Source organism: Chelonia mydas, chromosome 1, assembly GCF_015237465.2.
Source record: "Chelonia mydas isolate rCheMyd1 chromosome 1, rCheMyd1.pri.v2, whole genome shotgun sequence".
Lineage (NCBI taxonomy): Eukaryota > Metazoa > Chordata > Testudines > Cheloniidae > Chelonia > Chelonia mydas.
Window position 1 is genome coordinate 105,597,292 of NC_057849.1, and position 24,387 is coordinate 105,621,678.

Here is a 24,387-nt window from a genome sequence, read left to right on the forward strand (position 1 = left end):
TTTATCTGGCTTTGTCTTCCAGGCTTTCAGCTCCCAACTGTTGCTGTCTCTCATTGTCTGTATGTCTGTCTCAACACACATACATATTTTTTCTTTTTGGTCCCTCTGCATATTTCTAGCATTTTCAGGTAACAACTGTCGGTCTGTTTTGAAGCACTTGTAATTATTGGGGCTGCTCAGTGCTGAAGTAGACCAAACCCTCAAGGTGTCAGTAGCACACCAGGTTCAGAGGTAGACACAGTAGGTGCTTCAGCAGCTAAGCCTTTTAGGATCTAGCCCTGGTGTGACCCAATAACCCTCAGACACAAGGCTAAGTGAAAGGGTACTTTACTAAGGCTGGCAGGAAATGGAAAGGTTGCAGATACCCTTGGAACAGTGGCTTAAACTGTTAGAATTTAAAGTAAGCAACAGTGGTTCTTGTTTAGGTCCATGGGCAGTCCAATCAAGAGTCAGGACTCTTCAGGCCTGAAGCCTGGAGTGCCCTCTCCAATTCAGTCTCTATTCTAGCAAATAGGATCTTGTAGTTTTTCAGGCCAAGCTCAGGTAGCTCCCCACAAGTCCCATAGAGACCTGCGCCCAGCTGTAATATCTGGCAGTGAAAACCTGTTCTGCATTCAGTTCCTAAGGGTCCCTCTCTGCCTCCAGCTTCTGTGTATCTTCTGGCACACCGTGCAGCTGCCGCTTACCAACAAACCCCAGACATTTCCTGGTTCAGGACCTTTCGCCTTACATGGCCAGAGGAAACGGAAGTGCAGCAAGGAGAGGACACTCTAAAGCCCCAATTCTTGAGACACTTACACATGCTTATTGTTATTCATGTGAATATGGGCCTATTCGTGTGCCTTAAGCTAAGTGCATACATAAGCATTTGCAGAACTGACATCTTATTAGGTTCATGCCAGAATCAGAGGTCATTAGTATGCCAGACTCAATGGAACAAGGCCTTAAAAATGTGTAAGAAAAAGCTCATAAATAAAGCAGAAAGTTAGTGCTTTTACAAATAATGGTTCAGTTCTTATATTTGTGTCCTGTAACTGTGTATGTCATTATAATGGTTTTACAGACATTAATACCACAAAAAGACAAATTTTACAATAGCTTTAGTTTTTTTTTTCACATTTCATTAATGTACTGCGAAAATGTGTGTTGTGTAAAATATCTTTATATTATAACTGTCTGTCTTTTCTGGGTAGCTATTTTGAAAGTACTGCCAGAAACACACAGCACTCCCACAAATTGCCTTTTTTAAACTAAAGAATAGCTTCACAGATTCCCTTGACACCTCTTAAGTATGAACTAATACTGCCTTTATACCACCTACACTCCATCTCAGCGACCATGCCGTAATTTTGAATGTCTGTACTGCTGCATCCTACACCTTTTCTTTAAAAAAAAAAATAGCAGTAATTGAAGCTTTGGTAGTCATCAATGACAATTTTACTTAATCTTTAAAAATGTATCATTTTGAAAAATAACATTAAAACCCTAATGATTTTCTAATTAAAATAACTATGACTATAATTCACAGATGGTTTACATTTATAAGAGTCTGAATGTCATTAAAATTTCAATCTCAGATGAGAGCACTTTGTAGTCCTGAAAGTATTCAGAAGTGAGTGTCTTGGAGAACATTTTAACCTTTTTGTCCCCCTTGACAAGCAAGAAACTTTATGTGATTAGAGAGCAGACCAAAATGAAGACAGGCTGTAGTTTCAAAACTGGTTTTATATGAGACACATAACTGATGTATGAAATCCAAACATTTTCATTATTCTCCCTCTCACAGAGCATCAACATTGTACATTGTGGAGTGAGTATAGATGTTCTAGATTAACTTCAGAAGATTCATTTCAAAGGTAGATCTATACAAAGCTCAATTAAAACTAAAGTAATCTCATGTTTCATGCCAACAATAGATGTTGTTTAAAGGTGTACTGTCAGTAGAGCTGTCACATGTTGCAAAAAATTGTAAATAGTGTTTACGCAAATTTAAAAATGAATTTGCTTCAGTCATGATTGTGTCCTTTTTGGGTTCACTTATAAAGCTCCATAAGCTTCTTTGAGCTTCCCATCTAATTATAAACTCATCCAGTCAGGGCATATCATCGAATCATAGAATATCACGGTTGGAAGGGACCTCAGGAGGTCATCTAGTCCAACCCCCTGCTCAAAGCAGGACCAATCCCCAACTAAATCATCCCAGCCAGGGCTTTGTCAAGCCTGACCTCCCTAGGTAACCCATTCCAGTGCTTCATCACCCTTCTAGAGAAAAAGTTTTTCCTAATATCCAACCTAAACCTCTCCCAGTGCAACTGGAGACTATTACTCCTTGTTTCATCATCTGGTACCACTGAGAACAGTCTAGATCCTTCCTCTTTGGAACCCCCTTTCAGGTAGTTGAAAGCAGCTATCAAATCCCCCCTCATTCTTCTCTTCTGCAGACTAAATAATCCCAGTCCCCTCAGCCTCTCCTCATAAGTCATGTGCTCCAGCCCCCTAATCATTTTTGTTGCCCTCCTCTGGATTCTTTCCAATTTTCCACATCCTTGTTGTAGTGTGGGGCCCAAAACTGGACACAGTACTCCAGATGAGGCCTCACCAATGCTGAATAGAGGGAAATGATCACGTCCCTCGATCTGCTGGCAATGCTCTGTTACACTGTGTTTCTTATGAGACTAAGTGCAACTAACCAACAAATTTCATATATAAAGAGTTTTAAATTCTCAAAGTGAATTTTTCATGTTCAATCCAAAGGCTAAAAGAAAAATTGCAAAAACAAAAATGTGTTGAATAAATACAAGTGATGTACAAATTTGAGGAAGCGTTAGTCCGCTCATTCAGTCAGATATTTGCTTGTAGAAAAAGAGAGTAAATCATTTAGCATTAGTTGTTGGTAATACTCGTCTTTTCAACAAAAATATATCCTCTGAAGTGAAAATGATAAACACAGGAAAGGGTCTATATTTTTGCATTATTATTTTAAATATTTTGGTAGTTAGGATCCTGTACATGTCATGGTAATTTAAAATAGATCATCCCTGCCCTGAGGACTTTATAGCAGCATGGAAACAGGCATGAAAAGAGTGAAAGAAAGGTGCTTAGAGGGTGGTTAGGAAGAAGAGTTGTGTGGAGCTATGGGGGTAATATGCAGAAATCAGAGCAGGCACACAACTGTGCAGAGACTTGAAACTGAGAATGAAAAGCTTCAGTTTGATACAGAAGGCTAGTGGAAACCTTAGAAAGAAGGTAAAAAGAGGAAGTAACATAATCAGAGTAGAAGGAAAAAGTGATTTTAAGGGGTGTCATCATGCCCAACACTGGGGCCTCTGAGAAACTCTAATACAAATAATAAATAATGATAATAATACTAACAGAAGGATTTTGGATGAATGGAGTCAAGTAGTGAGAAGCAGGGAGACCAGAGAGAAGGAGGTTGCAGTAATCAAGGCAAGAAATGAGAACAGCATGGTAAATGTGTTGCCCATAGGGATAGAGAAGAAAAGAACAGGGGTTTGGGGCGGTGGGACTTGGTCGGGTGGAGTTTGAGAAGTTGATGATGAAGAACTTAGTGACAACCCATAGAACTTAGTGACAAACTTGATGTGGTGGGAGAAGAGAGATGGCTTGTGGAGAGAGATATGTGGGCATGAGTGGCATAGAGATGATAGTTGAAGCCATGATAACATTTGAGGTTATCCAGAAAATAGTAGAGAAAAAAAGAAGAGGGGACCTGAGGACAGAGCCCTGAGGAAAGGCAGTAGAGACTGGCCAAGGAGTAATGGAGAAACCAAAAGAGACACGAAAGGTGCAAATCAGAGAATTAAGAGAACCGGGCAGGTATAGAATGATGAAAGTTTGGGGAAGAGGGAGAGATCAACTGTGCGAAGTCAGCTGATAAATCAAGGATAGCCCCATAGAGGAATGGCCTCACGGACTGCAGTATAAAGAGGTCACTAGAGACCATGGTAAGATCATTTTGGCTGAGTAAGGAAGTGGTGGTTGGATTTCTGTGGCTCAAGGAAAGGGCAGTCTTGCTTGTATAAGCAAGTATACTTGTATAGTAAAAGGCAGGGAGAAATGAGTCTGCAAATTCTATTGCAAATGAAAAGTAATTTTATTCCGCTTTGTGAAAGGAGTATCTATTCCAGAATAAAATCACTTGTATTCTGCAGTAGAGTATCCACATGGGACAATTATTCCAAAATAACTATAGTGGAATAATTATTCCAGAATAGCTATGCTGAAGAATTTTCCCCTGTAGACAAGGCCTAAGATTCTCTGTAGGTTTCTTACTAAAGCAGGTTTGGTGAAATGTAGTTCCCATCTCCCGCAAAAGGCTTAATTTACTATGATGATTGTGCATGAGAATGAAATAGATAGAAATTTTAGAAAAGAGTCTTTGCTTTTACAATGTCTATCCATCACTGGTGAAATTAGATAGAAGACTAACATTTATATGCTCAAATCAGAATTTAGATAACTCACCTATCATTTTCATCTGCAAAATTAGGGAGCTAAATTACTGAAGGCCACTTTGAACATTTGGTCTGAAACACCAATCTCCATGAAGTCACAGGAATGGAAGAATGGCCTAAACCATTTCTGAATTTGGTTTTAAGTTTCTAGACTTGATTTATATTTAATAGTTTAGCATAGTTCATTATTATCAGTGACATATATCTGTGAGTGGTGGTCAGATAGAAAACAGTTAGTTGAAGAAAGTGTGCACATTTCCTTGCTAATACCTGTGTCTCAGGTTTATACTACAGTGAGTAGATATTGTATAAAGTGTCACACCAGTTTCCTGCCAAAAATTGTGAGCAATTTCAAAAATGAAAGACAGCACACTGTGCAGTAATAAACATTGAGCAACCATCCTCTGAAACTTTCTGGGAATGCAACAAATATAATGAAACAAAACAAATGAATAGCTAGACGGTATCTACAGCATGAACAGTAAATCTGGACAATTTTGGACCTCCCCTTCCCACAACACACACATAAACCAAAGCAAGCAACATAGTGTAAGTTAATGAAGCCACCACAACTGTAAATTTGGTTTTGTGAATGTCATATTCTTCCAGATATTTAGGAATTTTTACAGGAAATATCATACTGGATTACATGGGAGATTTGAAACTGTTGGTTTGTTTCATCATTGCATACTGACATTTCTTTACTTTGGTTTTAGGCATGTCCAGCACCAAATCATTGTTTAAATTATTTAATCAGAGTTTTGCACATGCTTTTATTAACTGACTGTAGATTTTGTTGAAATCAAACAGCAGTAGAGTGGTATGCTAATTCTGTAACCTTGGCTGCGTATATGGGGTATTCTGAAGAAAGCACAAGATAAGTTGCAATATCTTCTGTGTTTTGTCAGCTTATGATGATTTGAGCTTTTTTGTCCATTTGTACAAGGGTTGTTTTTTCAAATTCTGCTGTCAGTCACACAAAGGCATCCCCACAGAAAATATTTTCAATGGGGCTGCACTGGTGTAACAGGCCTGTAGGCTACAAGCAAGTAAAATTTGGAATAATTTGTGCAATTATTGCCAGACTTGTACAAATTAATCAATACACCTATTAACCATACAGGTTGAATAGCAATCCCAGCAGCAAAAGGAGCTATATTCTTCATCGCTAAGCATAGCTCACTGAGTGCTTGTGTCTTCTTTAAAATTCTAAGTAGCAAAGAAATGCTTCTTCCACAAAAGTCCTGAGAAGAAAATAGCATATGAGGCAACTCTTACTTAATCATTACTCCCGTTTTCTCAGTAATCACTGTTTGTAAAGACGCAGATTTTTTAAGGCTGCTAGAAAGAAATATCTTTGAAAGAGGTACATAAAAAGAACTGCTAAGGATTTTTTGTATTGTCTGTGCATGTTCGGAAAGTTTCAAAAGCAAGGTGTTTCCTTGTGGTCTTATAAATGGCAGGGAAAAGCACCAGTTACAGGTATTGTGACGTATTTTACGTTTCTGATCTCATCTCAACCATTTGCTAGATGCTTTATGTGTGATCATTATTTATCTATTATCATCTTGCCCTTTTTTTTCTTGATGGTAAAGGTTTCTCTGCTGTTTGTATTTTAGATAGGAGTCCAAAAAGTATTTCTAAAGTACTGGCAAGCTGACCATCTCAATGATTTGTGCCTTCAACTGCAGAGGAAAATTATAACTTGTCAAAAAGGTAACAATTACAGAACAAATATTTCTGAACTATAATTTTTGTACATTGAGTGCAAGAGCATTTTGTGATATGGGAGTTTTCTCTTCCTTGATTAGTTATTGCATTTGACAGATTTCCAAACAATTCCACCTCCAACTAACCGACTACAGATTTTTTAGAAGTCCACACTAACATTGTTAACAAGTGCACCTTTTGACTGACAAACCCAGTTTGAGTTCTAGTTGTTGGCTGCAATTAAAACTAAATGCTCCTTTATCAGTTCTTTTTTATCAGTGCTTCTTGTTTTTTAAAGAACAGACAATTTTTCTAGGATTTAAGAGTTTTTAATATCACTCTTAATTCCCCACTATAACAAATAGAAGATGCAAACTTTTTTAATATTTACATATATCTTTCATCCATAAAACAGCTACTTCTAATGCTACTAATTTAGGGTGTTGGTTGTCTTTATTTTGTTCTCATTTGCTGTATCTTGCATATTTTCTTTTGGCTTGTTGTTTTTCTCTTTGACTTTTATGTTGGTGTCTTTACTAAGGTCATTTTGACATTTTTGGCACACTTTTTGAAGGAGATACTATCCACTGTCTCCTGATTTCCTGTAGTTTCTGTTCTATTTCCAATCAGAATCTCAAATAACTATTTCAAATGCAAATATTGCTTTGTATAAAGCAGCTTCCTTCACACTATACATTATGTATTTAGTTGGCTTGTAGCATCAACAATTCACATTAACACTTTTTTAAAAAAAGCTGACTCAGTAGACAGAAGTATGTCTTGATTTTACAGTTGTCACGTAGTTGGCTAAAAAATGTCCTGGATATTTATTTATTTTTAAAAAAACCTGTCACTTTAACGATCTGTTCTTCACTAAATGGGGGTTGTAGAGAAAAAGCAGGGGAAAGAGAGAGAACACTTGAAACAAGGGGAACAAAGTCATCTGGGTGGAAATAATAATAGGAATTAATAATGTTTCCGGTTTTGCAGGATGTTAGTTTACACAGGCCCCCATTCAACAAGGTATTGAAGCACATGTCTAACTTTAAATGCAATTAGCCCGATTGCCTCCACACATTTATCTGCATTAGAAAAGCAAAACTGGTTCATTCAGCTTTCTCTCTCATGCTGACTACCAAGAAAAGTTGAAAATCTTCACCTTATTGCATCTAGTTTAAACTCAATGACCATTATTATTCCACTTCACCACAAACTAGACCTTCCTTAGCTGCCATAATACCGAGGTTTACAAGACATCTGCAAAGTTTAATCCTAAATAAGGAGGATGAATGCTTCCTTAGCTCCCCACAAAATTCAGTTTCTTGGCTTCTTGTTTCCAGCCTCCAGATTTGACTTCCATTTAAAAATTCACTTTCTCAGGAACAGAATTTAAAAAGCTCTCACCTATTATGGGGCAGATTTTGCCTGTCTTTACACAGGTGTGGAGAAGTCTGAGGAAGCTGATGGAATAAGGAACATTCCTGTCCCACAGATGGCTTGAGTAAGGCCCAGGCAGACTTCCCCCACCCGTACATCGGCCTGCAAAGTAAGCTGTACTCCACAAATAGGTGTAGTTGCAATTATGTAACAACTGCAAGCCCAGGAGCTTTGAGAGGTTTGGAATGCCTTCTGCTCCTCCCCAAGAGGCAGTATGACTCAACATGACCTTACATAGGCCCTTCTACCCCCAGAATAAATGGATCCCACCGAGTCTCCTGACAGCAACACAAGGGGTAGGGTACTCTTAGGCTGATGGACATCAGTCTTGTTGTACTTCAAGCCAGAGATCTTTTGAAGCTAAAGACATGTCTTTTTCTTTATGACATGTTGATTAAGGGCATAATGCAATGGCATCAAATACCAGTCATGACATTAGATTGTCCAGAATAGACTCAAATCTGTAGATCTGGACAATCTCTAATAGGTAATCTAGTCTTGAAATGGGTAAAGTGAAGTTTTACATTTATTTATTCAAATGTAGTCATTGTGCCTATCTCAGATTCAAAGCACAGTATAAAATGTATATCATTTTCATAAAATATTATAACAGAGCACCTCAGAGTTCTCCAAAAGAAAAACAGCCCTCATACAAAAATCTTATCAACCCCATACATCATCCATCCAAACCTTTCCAGTCATCCCCTCAGTAATTTTCCACCCTGCCTTCAACAAAGGCCTGAGAAAACAGGTAAGTCTTTCATCATGTGTTGATAGGTCATCAAGCCCAGACTGTAGTGGAGAAAGGAGGTAAACAACTTAAAGAGCCAAGTATCCCTCCCTGAAAATTGCCACCAGATCCATCCCAGATAAACCAGAAGTTGTGAGCTCAAGTACTTCAGATTATCACAGTATACTTGTACTTCAGTGTCCAAGTACGGCAGCTATCCAGGAGCAGTTCTGATCATTCTGAATCAACTACAAAACTGATTGGAGGACTGAGGGAAAAGCTAATTATCCTTTAGTTTTTCCATCATGATCCAGCCAAAGTATGAATTAATGTATCTGTGTATGGAAGCCAAATCCACAACCTGCCACAATTTCCACACATCAATCTTTGTACCAAAGGGAACCCTCAAGAATCAGGTACACCTCTGGCCTTGGAGATTCAGGACCTCAAATATTTTAGGTGGCCAACATAAATGAGGAAAGCAATGCAGTAAGGACTACATTATGAACAGTAGAGCCTGCCAAAAGATGACGCTTGTATTTTGCTTCCAATTGGAGGTTTCAAAATTTGTTTTCGTTCTGCATTGGAATGAAAACAAAAACTCTCAAACATTTTAATGAAGACAGAATTTTGTTGAAATGTCCGTTTTTGGATTGAAACCAGAACTGTTCAATTCAGAAAGTTTGTGGAAGGCGGTGTGGGTGGAGATAGTCTTTCTCTCTGTCTTCTCAATGAACTTAGTCAAAACCGATACATCTCTGCCTCAATGAAACAGCGTATTTCATCAAAAATATTATGACCAGCATATCAATTTCAGTTTCCCATCCTCTGTCAGTCCTGCTAACAATCATAATGGAGATTTATCCAGCACAAATATATTTCTTATCCTCTGCCATTGGTTCACTTTTGCTTTATTTATCTTTAAAAAAATAAAACAAAAATATCTAAAACAAAGTTAAAAAGGTTTCAGAGCTTTAGAAATATGGTGTTTTCTTCAAGGCGATTTAGGATTTTCTGCTTAAATGTTTAGCAAATATCCCATTTGCTCTGAAAATATGTTTCAGAAAGTACAGCAGGTGAAGGAACAATTCTATATCATTAAGCTCTTTCAATATTGTGTATTTGAGAGCAGTGAACTCTCCTAGATTATGTTCTGTGCATGTATTCATTACCTCCTCAACACCAGCATTTTATGAGTTCAGATTCAGTAATGTGTGTGTCAAATATGAAGCCTCTCATAAAATTGTCAAAAGAAAAATGCACTATTAATTTCCTTTTGAACTAAATAAGGTTAGTTCATTAATATTTCTGATGTTAAAGAAGTCAACTTTTATTATAAAATGTGGCTAGAGAGATTGAGACATGGTTGGCTACAATAATGGAAATGTAAACCCTCAAATTCCTCCATTATAAACATGCTTGAAATAGATAAGACTGGGTCAATCCAAACCCCAGTGAATTTTGGACACAGAGAATATTGGTATATTCACATTAACCTTTCCTGCATTTCAAGCAATTAAACACTGAGCATCCCTAAGAAAATCTAATTATAAATATATAAACAAGGACAAGGAAGGTGATAGCAAATATCTTATGTTGCTCTCAGCTTTATCCTCTTTATTTTATTCAGTAACATTTTACATCCCTGGAACACATTTTTCCTGTAGATTAGTTTAGCATGACTGTTTTCTATTTCATTTTATACTACAGCATTCCTAAGAGCTAAATATTCAATTGTGCAATTAAAAAAAAAAGCCTTATGCTTTTTAGATTTTTGGCATGTCTTTACCTTAAAACTTTAATATCATATTTTTCATTGTTTTGGTGTTTTTTTCTCTTGACCTCAAGACTGAATAAAGGCTGTGGTCAAATTTTGCTCACCTTACTCACAGGAATATTTCCGGTGGCTGTAATGGGACTAACTGCGTGAAGGAGATGAGTGAGATTTGACTCAATGTGGATATGTGTTCTTACTAGATGAAAGTCAAAGTAATAAAATCACCTAAATATTTCTCGCATCAGTTAAATAATCCTAAAACAGCTTCCCAGTGGGACACACTGCACTTCTAACCCTGGAAAAAGATGATACATGTGATTTTAATTTGTGACATTTTCATGAATGTAAAGAAAAACTTTATTTGGTGATTGTAGGGGTGTATTATATTTAAATATATGTATTTTATTTTATTTTTTCTCCCTGAATCCTTTACATTTTTACTAAGGGGAACTAATGCACATGATATTGCAGGCGGAAGGACTTATGAAATAGTCCAAGCACTTTTTAAAATTCTCTAAAACATTTGTGAAATTGTTTCTTGTAAAGTGTGACATGTGTGTAGAATATACATGATGGTGGTGTAGTATGAATATTTTAGTAACATAATTTTAAATGACGTGTATAACTCGCCTATGGCTTCATCACTCATGTGTAATGTGATCATCCCAAACTCATGCAAATAGACCTTTATGCACACTACGCTATCTGTTCCTTGTACTGTGTGTGTATATATACACAATTTGATTTAGAATAAAATATCCACCCACAAACTCTGAGTATTCTGTTGATTATTTAAAATTACAAGTAAAGTACAATACAGTTCACTCACTCTTCCTACTAAGCCACAGCACATACTCGATTATTACTGCCCCCATAGGTAGGCCAATAACTCCATCCACCCACCTCTCTTGGAACAACATATATCTAAAATAACAATTGTATCCAGGTGTCCATATGAAAAACTCTAGTATTCAAAGGATGATACTGTTACATTACAAAGAATGTAAATATACATTCTTTATAATACATGGAGCCCAGAGACTCTATCCCCTTAGACAGTTTTTATTAATCTCTTGTCATAGGTTGGGAGACTAAGAGTTTAATTTTTGTACATAGTAAGGAGAGAAACATTGAATGAATGTAAGAAAAGGCTATTATCTCTTTTACAATCAGACAGGTGCCAACATTGTTTCCCACTATGAGGAAGTTGACAAACTGTACATTCTATCATATAGAAAATTAGCACATTGTGAGCCAAATGATGTTTTGTATTTGTGCCATAATATTCTCCTCTCACACTCCCTATCGTAAGCTTCATAGTGTGATATAAGCAAAGGGGAGAAAAATTGCCAGTGAAACTAAATACTGAGTACTGGTAACTCAAACTGGTAAATGAGTTTATTACTATGCCTCAGTTTAGGCATTGTTATTAGTGAGCAAAAAATGCATATTGTCCATTTTGGTATGCAATTGGTAGAGAGAGCCTAATATTTCTTTCTCCTTTTATAAAGGAATATTGCTAGATATTTATTCACACTATCCATTTTACAGCTGAATGCACAATAATATTAAGTTATTCATTGTTGAATTCTATCTTTCATTGATCTATATCTTTTTTTCTTCCATTATGGCAGTTGTAAGAGGATTTCTAGCTCGCCAGCGTTTGCTACAGAAGATGAGCATCAAACAGCAAGAGGTCACATCAATCAAAGGCTTTCTGCAGAATGCAGAGGATATGGGGCTGAAAGCATATGATGCTTTGGTCATTCAGAATGCTTCTGACATTGCTCGGGAAAATGACCAGCTCCGCAATGAAATGAATGCTGCTTACTGTAGGGAAAAGTTAGAGGTTAGAAACAGGCAAGAAGAAGCCCCCAAAAGGTAAGGAGGGAAAGCAACTTCTCTAACTGTAGGAATCAGTTTTCCTAAAGTTCTCAGTGCAGTCTATGCTAGTAATGGCAGTAATAATGCTCATATGTAAACTTGACTCTGGCTTCTTTAAATGTATGATTAAATGACTCTTGAGTCTTCATTAAATACTTTTCTAGTTTGTAAAGCCAAATCAAGTAATTAATTTTAGCTGCATAAAGCAACGATGTACAAGATATCAGATTCAGGAGGCACCAGCACATACAATAACTATTGTTTAAATCTCTCAGACATTTTAGCATTTAAAAATAAATAGTCTTTCAGTATAAGTGAAATAGATTTTAAGTGAGACTTTAATAAATAAATAATAATAATAATAACTCTAACTTAGCAAATTCAGCTGGATACGTGTCAAGATAACAGGAACAGCTATGAAGGCATAAAAAAGGCAGTGAAGTCCAGACTGAGAAATGTGCCTAATAGACAGATTGCTAAGAGGATCTTTTCTTCTCATTTAAAAAATCGCCTAACATTTGGCTTTAATTGGAAGTTTAATGAACCTATTCTAGCAAATCTAGCAAATATTCTAGCATCCATCCCTGTACAGATACCTGCATGGAGAGGTGGTTTTTGTAATAGAAACTTATTATCTGTGTCTATAACTCACTGATCATAGGAATGTTTATTTTTCCACAGGAGCTTGATTCCAGCTCATTGTATCTTATCAGAAACAGCTCCCCCTTGCCTCCGTTGACTCTGTCAGATGATTTTTATTGAAGTAAAAATGACAGTGGGTCTGTTTAATTAACTTCAGATATCCCAGTGATTACATACTGAAGGAAATGCCTTTGTAGGAAAGACTGTAATTAAACATTACACTGAAAACAAATTATCCACTGAGCACCAAGCTTTCATCTTTAGCTATTTCATGTACTACATGGGCAGCTGGCTATATCCTGTAGTTGAATCCAGCTCTGCTGGTGATCTGCCATGCAGAAATACAATTATAAAAACAAATGCTGGAGAGCTTGTTTGTAAAGTTATTGTACTGCCATCTTTTAGTTACTACAGTATGTTACTACACTGTATTACAAGGCTGGTTTTAGACATCTGGAAGGTGTCTTCAGTTACTTTTAATCTAAGTAACTCTTGCTTTTTAAGGTTGAAGGATTTTGGTGCGGGGGGTGGGGGGGGGAGGTCTCATTTTCACCAGCTTGTTGGAATTGAGCTCGCAACGTTATTTTCCAGTATATAATGGAAACTGCAGAGATTTTAAGTACAATCACTACAATAAGTTAGAAAAATCCACAGTTGCGCTCAAAATGATAATAGAGGAAAGCTTAAACAAGAAGACTTGTGTTGGTGTTTTGGTAGGATATAACACAAAGCCAAATTCATCTGTTAAAAGGTTACAATATTTTAAAGATCTGGATTTCATAAGCAGAATTTCTAGTTGTCTTTTTTAGAAAACAGTGATGAAAGTTCAGCATTTGCTGCCTCAGTAACTTTCTATTAAAATGCATTTCCCAGAAATGATCATTCAGATTGAAATCCTAGCTCTTGATTGTGCTTAACAATCAAAGTGTGAACAATTCATTCAATGAATGTCTGATCAACAATATGAAAGTGCTTGAGGAAAGCTGTGTTTGGGTGAAAAAGATCCAGTGTCCTCTTTTATCATAACACAGGAAATGGAAGAATGCTAGCAGCTTGATCTGGATTTGTTTGTCAGAAGATTACTACATACCCTCTAGGCACACCAGGGGTGTTGGAAGATTGTTTACCAAAAAGCCATTGTTATGTTTGCATGAACAGGTTCATTGTTATCATTTGAATAATGCATCTGGGCATCTTTTCTGTGTTTTCAGAGCTGAAGACAGGGGTGGGAAAGTCTCTGAGGACAGCTTTGCCGGCTGCCGTATGCCTAAGCATTTTCATTCCAGTTCTGTGCCTGTCCCCATGGCAGTGGATGTCTTGGTACATTCTGTGGCTGGATCATCCATCAGATCCCCCTCCCTGCACTCTGTGTTCAGCATGGATGATAGTAATAACCTGCCATCACCAAGGAAACAGCCTCCTCCCAAACCAAAGAGGGACCCCAACACACGACTGAGCGCTTCATACGAGGCCGTTAGCGCTTGCCTGTCGGCAGCTTCTAAGGAAACAGCTAATGAAGGTTAGGCAGAAAGGAAGTAACCCACACAAACATTGATCTTTTGACTCTGAATCTTTAAAACATTTTCAGATGCCTTCATAAAGTCTCATTTCCTTAGAATTTCTTCAGTGGCAGTAAATAAAATTGCCAATTTATCAGTAATTTCTAAATCAGAAAATAACTATTCATTTGTTCTAATTTCGTAGTTTGTCAACAACAAAAACCTATTTACAGAGTTCTCCCTGGAGATAAGTGAGCTGTGTCAATTTTAGCCATTCTGCCCTATTAACTATTTTATTTTACCTTTTAAACAGTGTTATAATTCTTTTGACAGCTAAAGTAGAACATTTTGAATGTTGAATTTTACCAGGTTAGCTCTAAATTATCTACTCTTTCTCTCCACATTAATATGAAGGCACAAGAATAAACCACACCAGAGAGCCTCACTTTAGTTGTGAGTTAAGTGACTTATATGAGAATTCACATGTGGTGAACTTGGATGTAATGGTACGCAGATCATACTGAAATAGAATGAAAGTCCACAAATGTTTCAAAGCATTCAGTGTGTAAACTGCAATTCTGATTAAAGTAGTCTTGCTCCCTTGCCTTCTTCAAATTAAAGAGGAAGAAATGCTTTTCACTCTCCCTTGTTAAGCCCGAGTAATCAGATTTTGCCTAGAGGCTAGCAGATCCTTCCTCTGCTGCAATCGGGGTGGGAAATAATGTACAACCACTCTGTAGCCACTAGTATGGTGGCTAGAGGCCCTGCATGTCCTCTTTGCCTGATCATTTAGGTTGATGTGTCTATGTCAGATCTATTTCCATCTTTCCTATCCTCCTTCTGTCCCATCCACCCCTGAAACCGCTCCTTGTGCTCCAGAGGGGAGAGAAGCAGTTAAGGGATGGAGAGTTCCAGTCCATGTTTGAGGCTTTCTATCCCAGTTCAGTGAAACTGCAGCAGTTGCACAGTGTTTGGGCCTTCTGTATCCAGCAGTGCTAGGGAGGAATCATTTATCTACAATCAAATGGTTCTTTGAAATAATGACAATTTTTATTTATGTTAATGTTAGTGTATATGTAAAAAGAACAGGAGTACTTGTGGCACCTTAGAGACTAACAAATTTAGTAGAGCATAAGCTTTCGTGGGCTACAGCCACTTCATCAGATGCATAGAATGGAACATATAGTAAGAAGATATATATACATACATACAGATAAGTTGGAAGTTACCATACAAACTGTGAGAGGCTAATTAGTTAGGATGAGCTATTATCAGCAGGAGAAAAAACGTTTTGTCGTGATAATCAAGATGGCCCATTTAGACAGTTGACAAGAAGGTGTGAGGATACTTAACTTTAGGGAAATAGATTCAATATGTGTAATGACCCAGCCACTCCCAGTCTCTATTCAAACCCAAGTTAATGGTATCTAGTTTGCATATTAATTCAAGCTCAGCAGTTTCTCGATGGAGTCTGTTTTTGAAGCTTTTCTGTTGCAAAAGTGCCACCCTTAAATCTTTTACTGCGTGGCCAGAGAGGTTGAAGTGTTCTCCAACCGGTTTTTGAATGTTATGATTCCTGATGTCAGATTTGTGTCCATTTATTCTTTTGCGTAGAGACTGTCCAGTTTGGCCAATGTACATGGCAGAGGGGCATTGCTGGCACATGATGGCGTATATCACATTGGTAGATGTGCAGGTGAACGAGCCCCTGATGGCGTGGCTAATGTGATTATGTCCTATGATGGTATCACTTGAATAAATATGTGGACAGAGTTGGCATCGGGCTTTGTTGCAAGGATAGGTTCCTGGGTTAGTGTTTTTGGTGTGTGGTTGCTGGAGCGTATTTGCTTCAGGTTGGGGGGCTCTCTGTAAGTGAGGACTGGTCTGTCTGCCAAGATCTGTGAGAGTGAGGGATCGTTTTTCAGGATAGGTTGTAAATCTTTGATGATGCGCTGGAGAAGTTTTAGTTGGGGCTGAAGGTGACAGCTAGTGGTGTTCTGTTATTTTCTTTGTTGGGCCTCTCCTGTAGTAGGTGACTTCTGGGTACTCTTCTGGCTCTGTCAATCTGTTTTTTCACTTCAGCAGGTGGGTATTGTAGTTTTAAGAATGCTTGATAGAGATCTTGTAGGAGTTTGTCTCTGTCTGAGGGATTGGAGCAAATGTGGTTGTATCTTAGAGGTTGGCTGTAGACAATGGATCGTGTGGTGTGTCCTGGATGAAAGCTGGAGGGATGTAGGTAAGTATAGCAGTCATTAGGTTTCCCGTATAGGGTGGTGTTTATGTGACCATCACTTATTAGCACCGTAGTGTCCAGGAAATGGACTGCTTGTGTGGATTGGTCTAGGCTGAGGTTGATGGTGGGATGGAAATTGTTGAAATCATGATGGAATTCCTCAAGGGCTTCTTTTCCATGGGTCCAGGTGATGAAGATGTCATCAGTGTAGCACAAGTAGAGTAGGGTTGTTAGGGGACGAGAGCTAAGGAAGTGTTGTTCTAAGTCAGCCATAAAAATGTTAGCGTACTGTGGGGCCATGCGGGTACCCATAGCAGTGCCTCTGACTTGAAGGTATATATTGTCTCCAAATGTGAAATAGTTGTGGGTGAGGACAAAGTCACAAAGGTCAGGCACCAGGTTTGCCGTGACATTATCGGGGATACTGTTCCTGATAGCTTGTAGTCCATCTTTGTGTGGAATGTTGGTATAGAGGGCTTCTACATCCATAGGGGCCAGGAGGGTGTTTTCTGGAAGATCACTGACGGATTGTAGTTTCCTCAGGAAGTCAGGGAAAGTGTATATATACTAATTTATAAGTCACCTAGCATCTTTGAAGGTACATGGGCTAAATAAATGTGAAATTATTGGAGCAGATTCTTTACTGTACCCAAGTTCTGATGGGAATGACAGATTGGAGGTCTGTCCAAAGAGTCAGCTATAGCTCCATGATTCTCTACCCCAAGTGGAGCCTGGGGCTACTCTAACTGGTGACAGCTAGCCAGGGTTCTAAGGGATCAATTACCAGTGGAGGATAGCCCCTCGCATGCCATCCACTTCCCCTCCTCACCTCCTGCACCACAGGCTGTGAGGAGGGTAACTACAACCTGGTTATGCCAGCTCTCAACCTTTGAGAGAATGTCCTCCCTCATGTTCCGGTATTACTGATTACTTTGATGACTAAACTTTAATACTACTGATAGCAAGGCAAGATTCCATCTCTTCACCTCCAGTGATAGAGGCCAGTGGTTTTTGAAGCACAAAGTCCCAAGTCTTATCTCTTACTCCATATGTGTGTGGGTTAGCTTTTGACCAGAGCTCATTACAATACCTTGAATGCTATCGAATTAAGGTTTAAGTACAAAACCTTTGTAAGCCGTTATCTTGCAGAAGACTCAAGACCTTGATCTGTTGTTAATATATATATATATATTTCCCTTTCAGTATTGACCCGACCAAGGCCACACAGTGATGATTATAGCACCATGAAAAAGATTCCTCCCAGAAAGCCAAAAAGAAGTCCCAACACAAAGCTCAGTGGCTCTTATGAAGAGATATCTGGCCAAAAGCCTGGGGATGTGAAACATTCAAATGTATCTAAAACAGGTGGTCATGACATTATGACAATACAAAGAGCAGCTTCTGCTGATGGGCCACATCACAACACATTGAGTTTGTGTATGTCACAGGAAGAGGAGGAAACTGAGCCGGTGTATATTGAAATGGTAGGGAATGCTATGATGAATAGTTCTGCTGAACCAGAAAGCCCAGACCAAGGAGAGTCTGTTTATGAAGAGATGAAATATTTTTTACCGGAAGAAGGCAGCAATGGTAATGGGATGGTTCCATTAGTGACCAGATCTCCTCCGCTGCTGTTTGAGATCAAAAACTCTGTACCAGTTGAAGAACTTGATGCAAATAATCAAGCAGCCTTGGGCTATAAAGACTCTTATGACATTCCAGCCCCTTTCCCAAACTTGCTTCCCCATAGACCCCCACTTCTTGTGTTTCCTCCAACCCCTGTAACATGCTCACCTGCTTCTGATGAATCACCCCTAACACCATTAGAAGTGAAAAAGCTTCCTGTCCTGGAAACAAATCTAAAATACCCTGTGCAGTCAGAGGGTTCAAGTCCTCTATCCCCACAGTATTCCAAAAACCAGAAAGGGGAGAATGAAAGGCCTTCATCCCCAGGTTTGGCTGTATTTAATGTTTCAAGCAGAGTATCTCCTCCTTCAACCCCTCCTCCTCCTCTCCCTCCCCCACCTCCTCCTATGCCCCCATCTGTTTCCTATCGACCTTCTTCACATTTTACTTTCCCCCTAGAGACTTGTGCTACTCTTCTGGTTAATACAGGGAAAACAGGAACAAACTCAGATCCATCAAAAGTACCTCAGAGACCAAATCCTGTTCAAGTTGGAGGTTCATCTTCCCCATTCTCCAAGCTGCCTTACTCCCCAGTAAAGGTGGCAAGAGCTGAGCACAGGAAATCAAACTCCAACTCATCATCTATACTTCCATACAGCCCTACAAACTCAAGACCCTTGACCAGTCCCCTTGATGAGTTAACTAGCTTGTTCAACTCAGGACGGAGTATGCTTCGAAAGTCTGCGGCAGGAAGAAAGATTAGGGAGCCTGAAGGTAAGCTTGATTGGAATACTTCACCTTACTATGTGTTCTTTCTGCATAAACTCAGTTGACAATATCTGTACCTCAATATTTGTGCCACTTCTCTTGGTTGTGGTATTAAATTTAAAAGTGAACTGAAAAGCACTGGTAAGTAAGTAACTCTTCTGTCACACTGTCAGAACTGCACCTTCACCAACTATGCCAGCCTCCAGCATCCACTTCCCCCACAAGTGTCCTCATGCTTTCTTCCACACTCATGCTTATGCAGTGAATACACTCCCTTTGTGCCATCAGCTCCCTCTCCAAGTCCCACTCTGCCACCACCTACATGAACTCTGCTAACTGATTGTGGCTAAGGTAGGCTAGGTAATGATTTTTGTCTTGGGGCAGTCTGAGATATCTGATACTTTTTTTTTATTCGTATAGTACAAAGCAAAGGAGAAAAATGTATATTTTTACACAAACATTGCATAGGTTTTTGTGTGTCCCACTCTCCTGTCCTCCATGTGCCACTTATCCTCTTGAATGTAAGCTCTTTGTGGCACAGATATTGTCTACCTTTGTGTTTGTACTGCACCTAGCATAATGGGGTCCTCTTCCTGATGGAGGCTCTGTGAAGTATGGCAATATAGGTATTTAATAATAATAACTAGATTATTTTAAGATCCCAACTATTAAGAGAATATATGTATAGAATTAAATTACAAAAATACTTACATTCTAAACAAAAGACCACAAACAGATCTACAAATTACTCAGCATAACATCTCTGGAGAACCAGTATGGTCTTTTCAATTTGTTGGCTAACTGCCAGACTGACGTGTGTGTGTGTGTGTGTGTGTGTGTGTGTGTGTGTGTGTGTGTGTACGTGTGCATGTGAGAGAGAGAGAATGTGTTCACTGGCACTATTCTTCAGAAGTACTACAGTCAGGAGAATCTCCATGTTTTTCATTTTCACAACTTTTTGCAAACAATGCCTGTTTTAAAGCAAAATAATGCCAAAATAAAACATTATGCCCACCTCTTCAACCATCTTTAAAAGAAACTATTCATAGCTCAGGTTCAAAGAAATGTAAAAAATTCATACGCCACCCTAAGTTGTGATGCGTTGTAGTTTGCTGATTCCTTGTGGGCTGTTTTAAGGTATTTCTTCCAGCTCAGGTACCTATTTTATAACAGTCATTGGCTATGTTGCTTCCTCAATAAACAGTTATAAATATGGAACATTACTCTGAGATCACAAAGGGAAGATAGGGTTTTTTTAATGCTTACTTTGCTATTGCTCCAGTTTCACAGAGAAACTGGCCCACAAAATAAAACAACCTGTGTCAGAAGCAGATGAATTAGAAACAAATGGCCTGTTTTAATAAAATATATATCTTGTAGTTGTGAGAAATCAGGGAATAAAAATGCAGAAAATGTATGAGCAGATTATGCAGTTCCTCAAGTTTTCTCTGAAATGTCTACTTTTCTTCTACCAGTCAGTTCTTACACTACAAATTTAAATGTTTTTCTTCACATTCCAATAGTTTAAAGAAAATGACTAGATAGTACATCATATGAAGATGAGTTTACAATGTCAATTCAATGGCAATATCTTGAATGCAAAACTGTATTTTGTATATTTTGTATGTAAATTTACTTTCATTTGAAGACTTCAGTTCAGAGTTTCATTATTACATTTTCTAGAAGACATGAGTTTGGATAATGCAACCATGTTTCTCCATTTAGAGGAATTTAAGTCTCCAATCTAATGCAAGAGGGGTTGCAACGAAACACACACACACACACACACACACAATGCCTAATTGGTGACCAGGCTTTCAGATTGCAGAGCAAAGTCCATTGTACCTGATGCAATTGAGCCAGAAGCTTGTCACTTTACATACATATTTTTGAGACCATAATATTTTACAGATCCTTATTCAATCATTCACCTTGTACAAGGAGCAAAAGGTTTAGGACATTTTGTTACTTTATTTTATTGTACAGAATAGTGATGCTGCAGACTGGTGTGTGTGCAAATTATGAATTCTTAGAGTTCATCTTGATGTCAGCAGTTACTTTAGCTATATTAATAATGCAGCTGGCAGGTCTTTTAATGTCTGATTTAAAAGTGGAGTCTGGTCATCTGGTTTAATGTTACTTTTTAAATTTAATAACAACCACATACCAAAAAAAAAATATGCAGTGCAGCTTCTCTCCAAAAAGAGTAGTGTGCCGCCTGTCCTTCTTGGATAGTCCTAGTCTGTGGGGAGTGTCAGCAGTTTGTTTAATACCAGAATCTGTTAATTTAAAATCTGGGATTATTGAATAGATGATCCTCTTTTCCAACTTTGAACCCATATCTGGCCCAGTAATTAGCTTTGTTTCTGTAAATATTCATGGCATATTTAAATTGGGTCTGATTTCCTACTTTGAAACATCATGAAAAACTATGTATAGTTGGCTTGATTATCCTCTCACTTTTTGTATATTGTATTTTCTATGGGCACAGCTCCATTGACTTCGGTGGGGTTAATTTATGCTACTATAATAGAGCAGAATCAAACTAAATTAGGGATATTAAGTAAATATATTTAGTAATTGTCATTAAAGTGGACGTCAGAGTCTTTACACACATTTGACAAAATACATTGAAAATATTTTGGCTTTTTTCATATATGGAGAGCAAATTTCATTGGTTTCTCTCACCATTATGCCTTTGGCTCAGAAGTGGTTTTTAGATTGAGAGTGGAAGTGCATTCTCAATGCACCTAAGCACTTCCCTTTTAGTGCAGCATGGTAGGCCCACTTCAACAGAGACTGCAAATTGGCGTTTATGATCCACACAAAAGGTTGTCTCAGGTTTAGAGATTTCTACAAACTCATTTTTCCTCACCTGTGATCAGAAGATGGAGATCAGCTCAGGTATCCTGTGAACCGAGGCTAGTGTATCACCTAAGCCTGCCAGCTAGCGGCTCTGAATTTACCTTTCACATGGAAAATACTGGACTCCTAAATGTTTCATCAAGACAGCACTAAGTATGAAAGATCAAAGTTCAAGGAAGATATACCATAAAATTTAAAATCAATATTTTATTAGATAAAAGCTACTGGATAAATTTAAGCGCCGTTACATATAAATCGTTACATATAAATTGTTGATGAGAAAAAGGATCTATTGCGTCAAAGACGCAGACAAATATACACAGTGTGTTTTCGCAGCTCACATTTTAGTTTACTGCACATCTTCAGTTCCTTTCTCTTGTAACAGCCGTTATAAATATTACCTTTCATTTAACCTCTGGTGCATTTTAATAAGATAGCAACATAAGGAAGTGGATTGATTTTTGCAAAATTTGAAGGACTATATTGGAAAATGCATAACTTCCTGGCTTGTCTAGTATTTTTATAATATCTTATTCTGTTTAGTGTATTTTAAGCTCTTCCAAGGTTCCTCTCTTTCCCCAGATTCTCTTTATTTGAAATGGATTATCTATAGTAGGCGATGCTATGTGCGCATGGAAATTAAAAGGTTTGTCCAGAACAGTGCTCTTCAGTTTACTACTATGTGATTCTCTTCACTGAAGAGAGTAGAATCCAATCAATGACTTCAGCTCAAAATAGAGGGTGAAATTCAGGCCCTTTTGAAGTCAATGGACATTATGCTATTCAGTAAGGCCAAAACTTCATCCAGAGTTCTCACTAAAAGCAAGGCATGTTTTTGGAGTTCTCCATAGTAGTTCATTTACTTTTTCAAAATCAAGTGTGAAAGGTACTAGATTACAGCCTTGGAGACTAAAGTTCTTTCTTTATTCCCAGAAGTACAATAGAGGCAGTGCAAGCAAATCTCAATAGTCTGCCTCAGTCTTGACCTGGAGGAACAATCTCAAGGGGTGAAAAGACTCTCCTGGCTATTCATTTCTTGACCTCTTTGTTGAAACTACCAACCAGGATGCTAACCAGTGGTTTTGTGACATGGACATTTGCCTGCTGTGGACTGGATTGAGACTGCACCAGCTCTTTTCACATAGACCACGTAACACCTAGCAGATGGGAATAATTTTCAGGGACTACTGAACTGGGCTGGATTTATATTAGTGTTATTATTGCTGTGTAGCACCTAGAGGCCCCAACTGCGATCAGGGCCCATTGTACTAATTTATGTACATGCTGTTCACATGTCAAGAGACGATTCCTACCCTGAAGAGTTAACAACCTAAATAGACAAAACAGACAGTAGGGAACTGAGGCACAGAGAGGTTAAATGACAGACCAGAGACTAGGGTGACAACCCCTTTTTAAAAGCAAAAGCAGGACACATGCAGGAGCCCTGCCTTCTCTGAGGCTCCATCCCTCCTCTTCCCCGAGGACCCACCCCCTCTTTAGGCTGGAAATCAGAGCCAGGCCATGGTAAGAGCCGCCCAGAAGCTCAGGCCACTGTGGGGAGTCCCAAACTCTCCATCTATCCTGAGTGGGGAGCTGGAGTGCCCGAGAGCAGCCCCCAACCCATGTCCCTGCCTCCTGAGAGTGCCACCCATTGCAGGTGGAAGGTCCTGGCCTCCCTGAGCAGCTCTTACCACAGCCTGGCTCCTTCCAGTCTGGCCAGGAGGTGGGACCTCTGAGAGAAGAGGAGGAGCAGAGGCAGAACCTCATGGCTGGGTTGGGGGGGTAAGGCCCACCTCTACCGCCCATGCTGGGAAGAGGCAGGCACCACCCCTGAGCCTTGGGCAGGTGCGGAGCAGCACTGCAGGGAATTCGGGACAAATGCTATCCCAGAGTCATTCAGCCCAGGACTGGGACTTGAACTCTGCATTTTGGGACCGGTGGTCACCCTACCAGGGATTTGAATCCAGCCCTCATGAGTCCCACTTCAGTGCCGTAACCACAAAACCATCGCTGCTATCTAGATTATGCTACTGATTTCAAAGGTAAAAGTTTCAATACCCATTGTCACAGTTCTGGGCTAGCTGCAACTTTGACTCCCTCTCTTCAAGTGTCCTTATCCAGGTGACAGGTCTCTTTTCTTCATCTGTTTTGGGGAGAAATCCCATGATTTTCCCCTTCTCAGAATGGGACCCAGGCTCAGTATCCTGATCATGATTCCTCAGCAAGTTCTACTGAGTTTGAGCCCCATTAATCTTCCCTTTGGGAGCTAATGATGAATGCAGTGAGCCCAAACAGTCTTTCAAAAATAAAGTATTGGTTAAACTCAACGGGAGGACAGAGCATTACAAGAGCAAACAGTTTTAACACAACAGTCTAAACTGATAACTGTTCTACCTAAAGCTAAGGTAAGCATAACTTATCAAGGCACTCCCACTTCTAGGAACTGGGATGCAGTCTGCTTCCACTCAGTTCCTGTGTCTTCCCCTTGTGTTTTAAGGCTGTTCATTTATTAGTCCCAAAGCTCTTTTATCTCTTAAACCTGGTTAAACTGATTTCTGCAGCCCCACCAGAAATGGGTTGAGGATAGGCTTCAGTGCAGCTGGCTCTCTGCATTGTCCTTTAATTACCAATAAATGGGGGGCAGAGGGGGTTATGAGAAGTGTTTGTCTGCTTTCCTGTCTATGTGCAGGCCAGCTCATGTCTGAGTTACCCCCTTTGAAATCATACAGCAAGCAACACAA

At 38.9% G+C, this 24,387-nt stretch overlaps 1 protein-coding gene across 4 annotated transcripts in view; it reads left to right on the forward strand.

The window, feature by feature from the left end:
- Positions 1-24,387, forward strand: part of MYO16 (myosin XVI) — a 579,449-nt gene that overhangs the window by 503,078 nt on the left and 51,984 nt on the right. For 3 of the 4 annotated variants that reach the window (XM_037896729.2, XM_037896722.2, XM_043535404.1), the window contains exons 29-32: positions 6,095-6,191; positions 11,764-12,010; positions 13,867-14,174; positions 17,591-18,787. In XM_037896729.2, coding sequence (XP_037752657.1) covers positions 6,095-6,191; positions 11,764-12,010; positions 13,867-14,174; positions 17,591-18,787 — 1,849 coding nt within the window. The remainder of the gene's footprint in view (positions 1-6,094; positions 6,192-11,763; positions 12,011-13,866; positions 14,175-17,590; positions 18,788-24,387) is intronic. The other variant, XM_043535412.1, reaches the window with a different exon arrangement.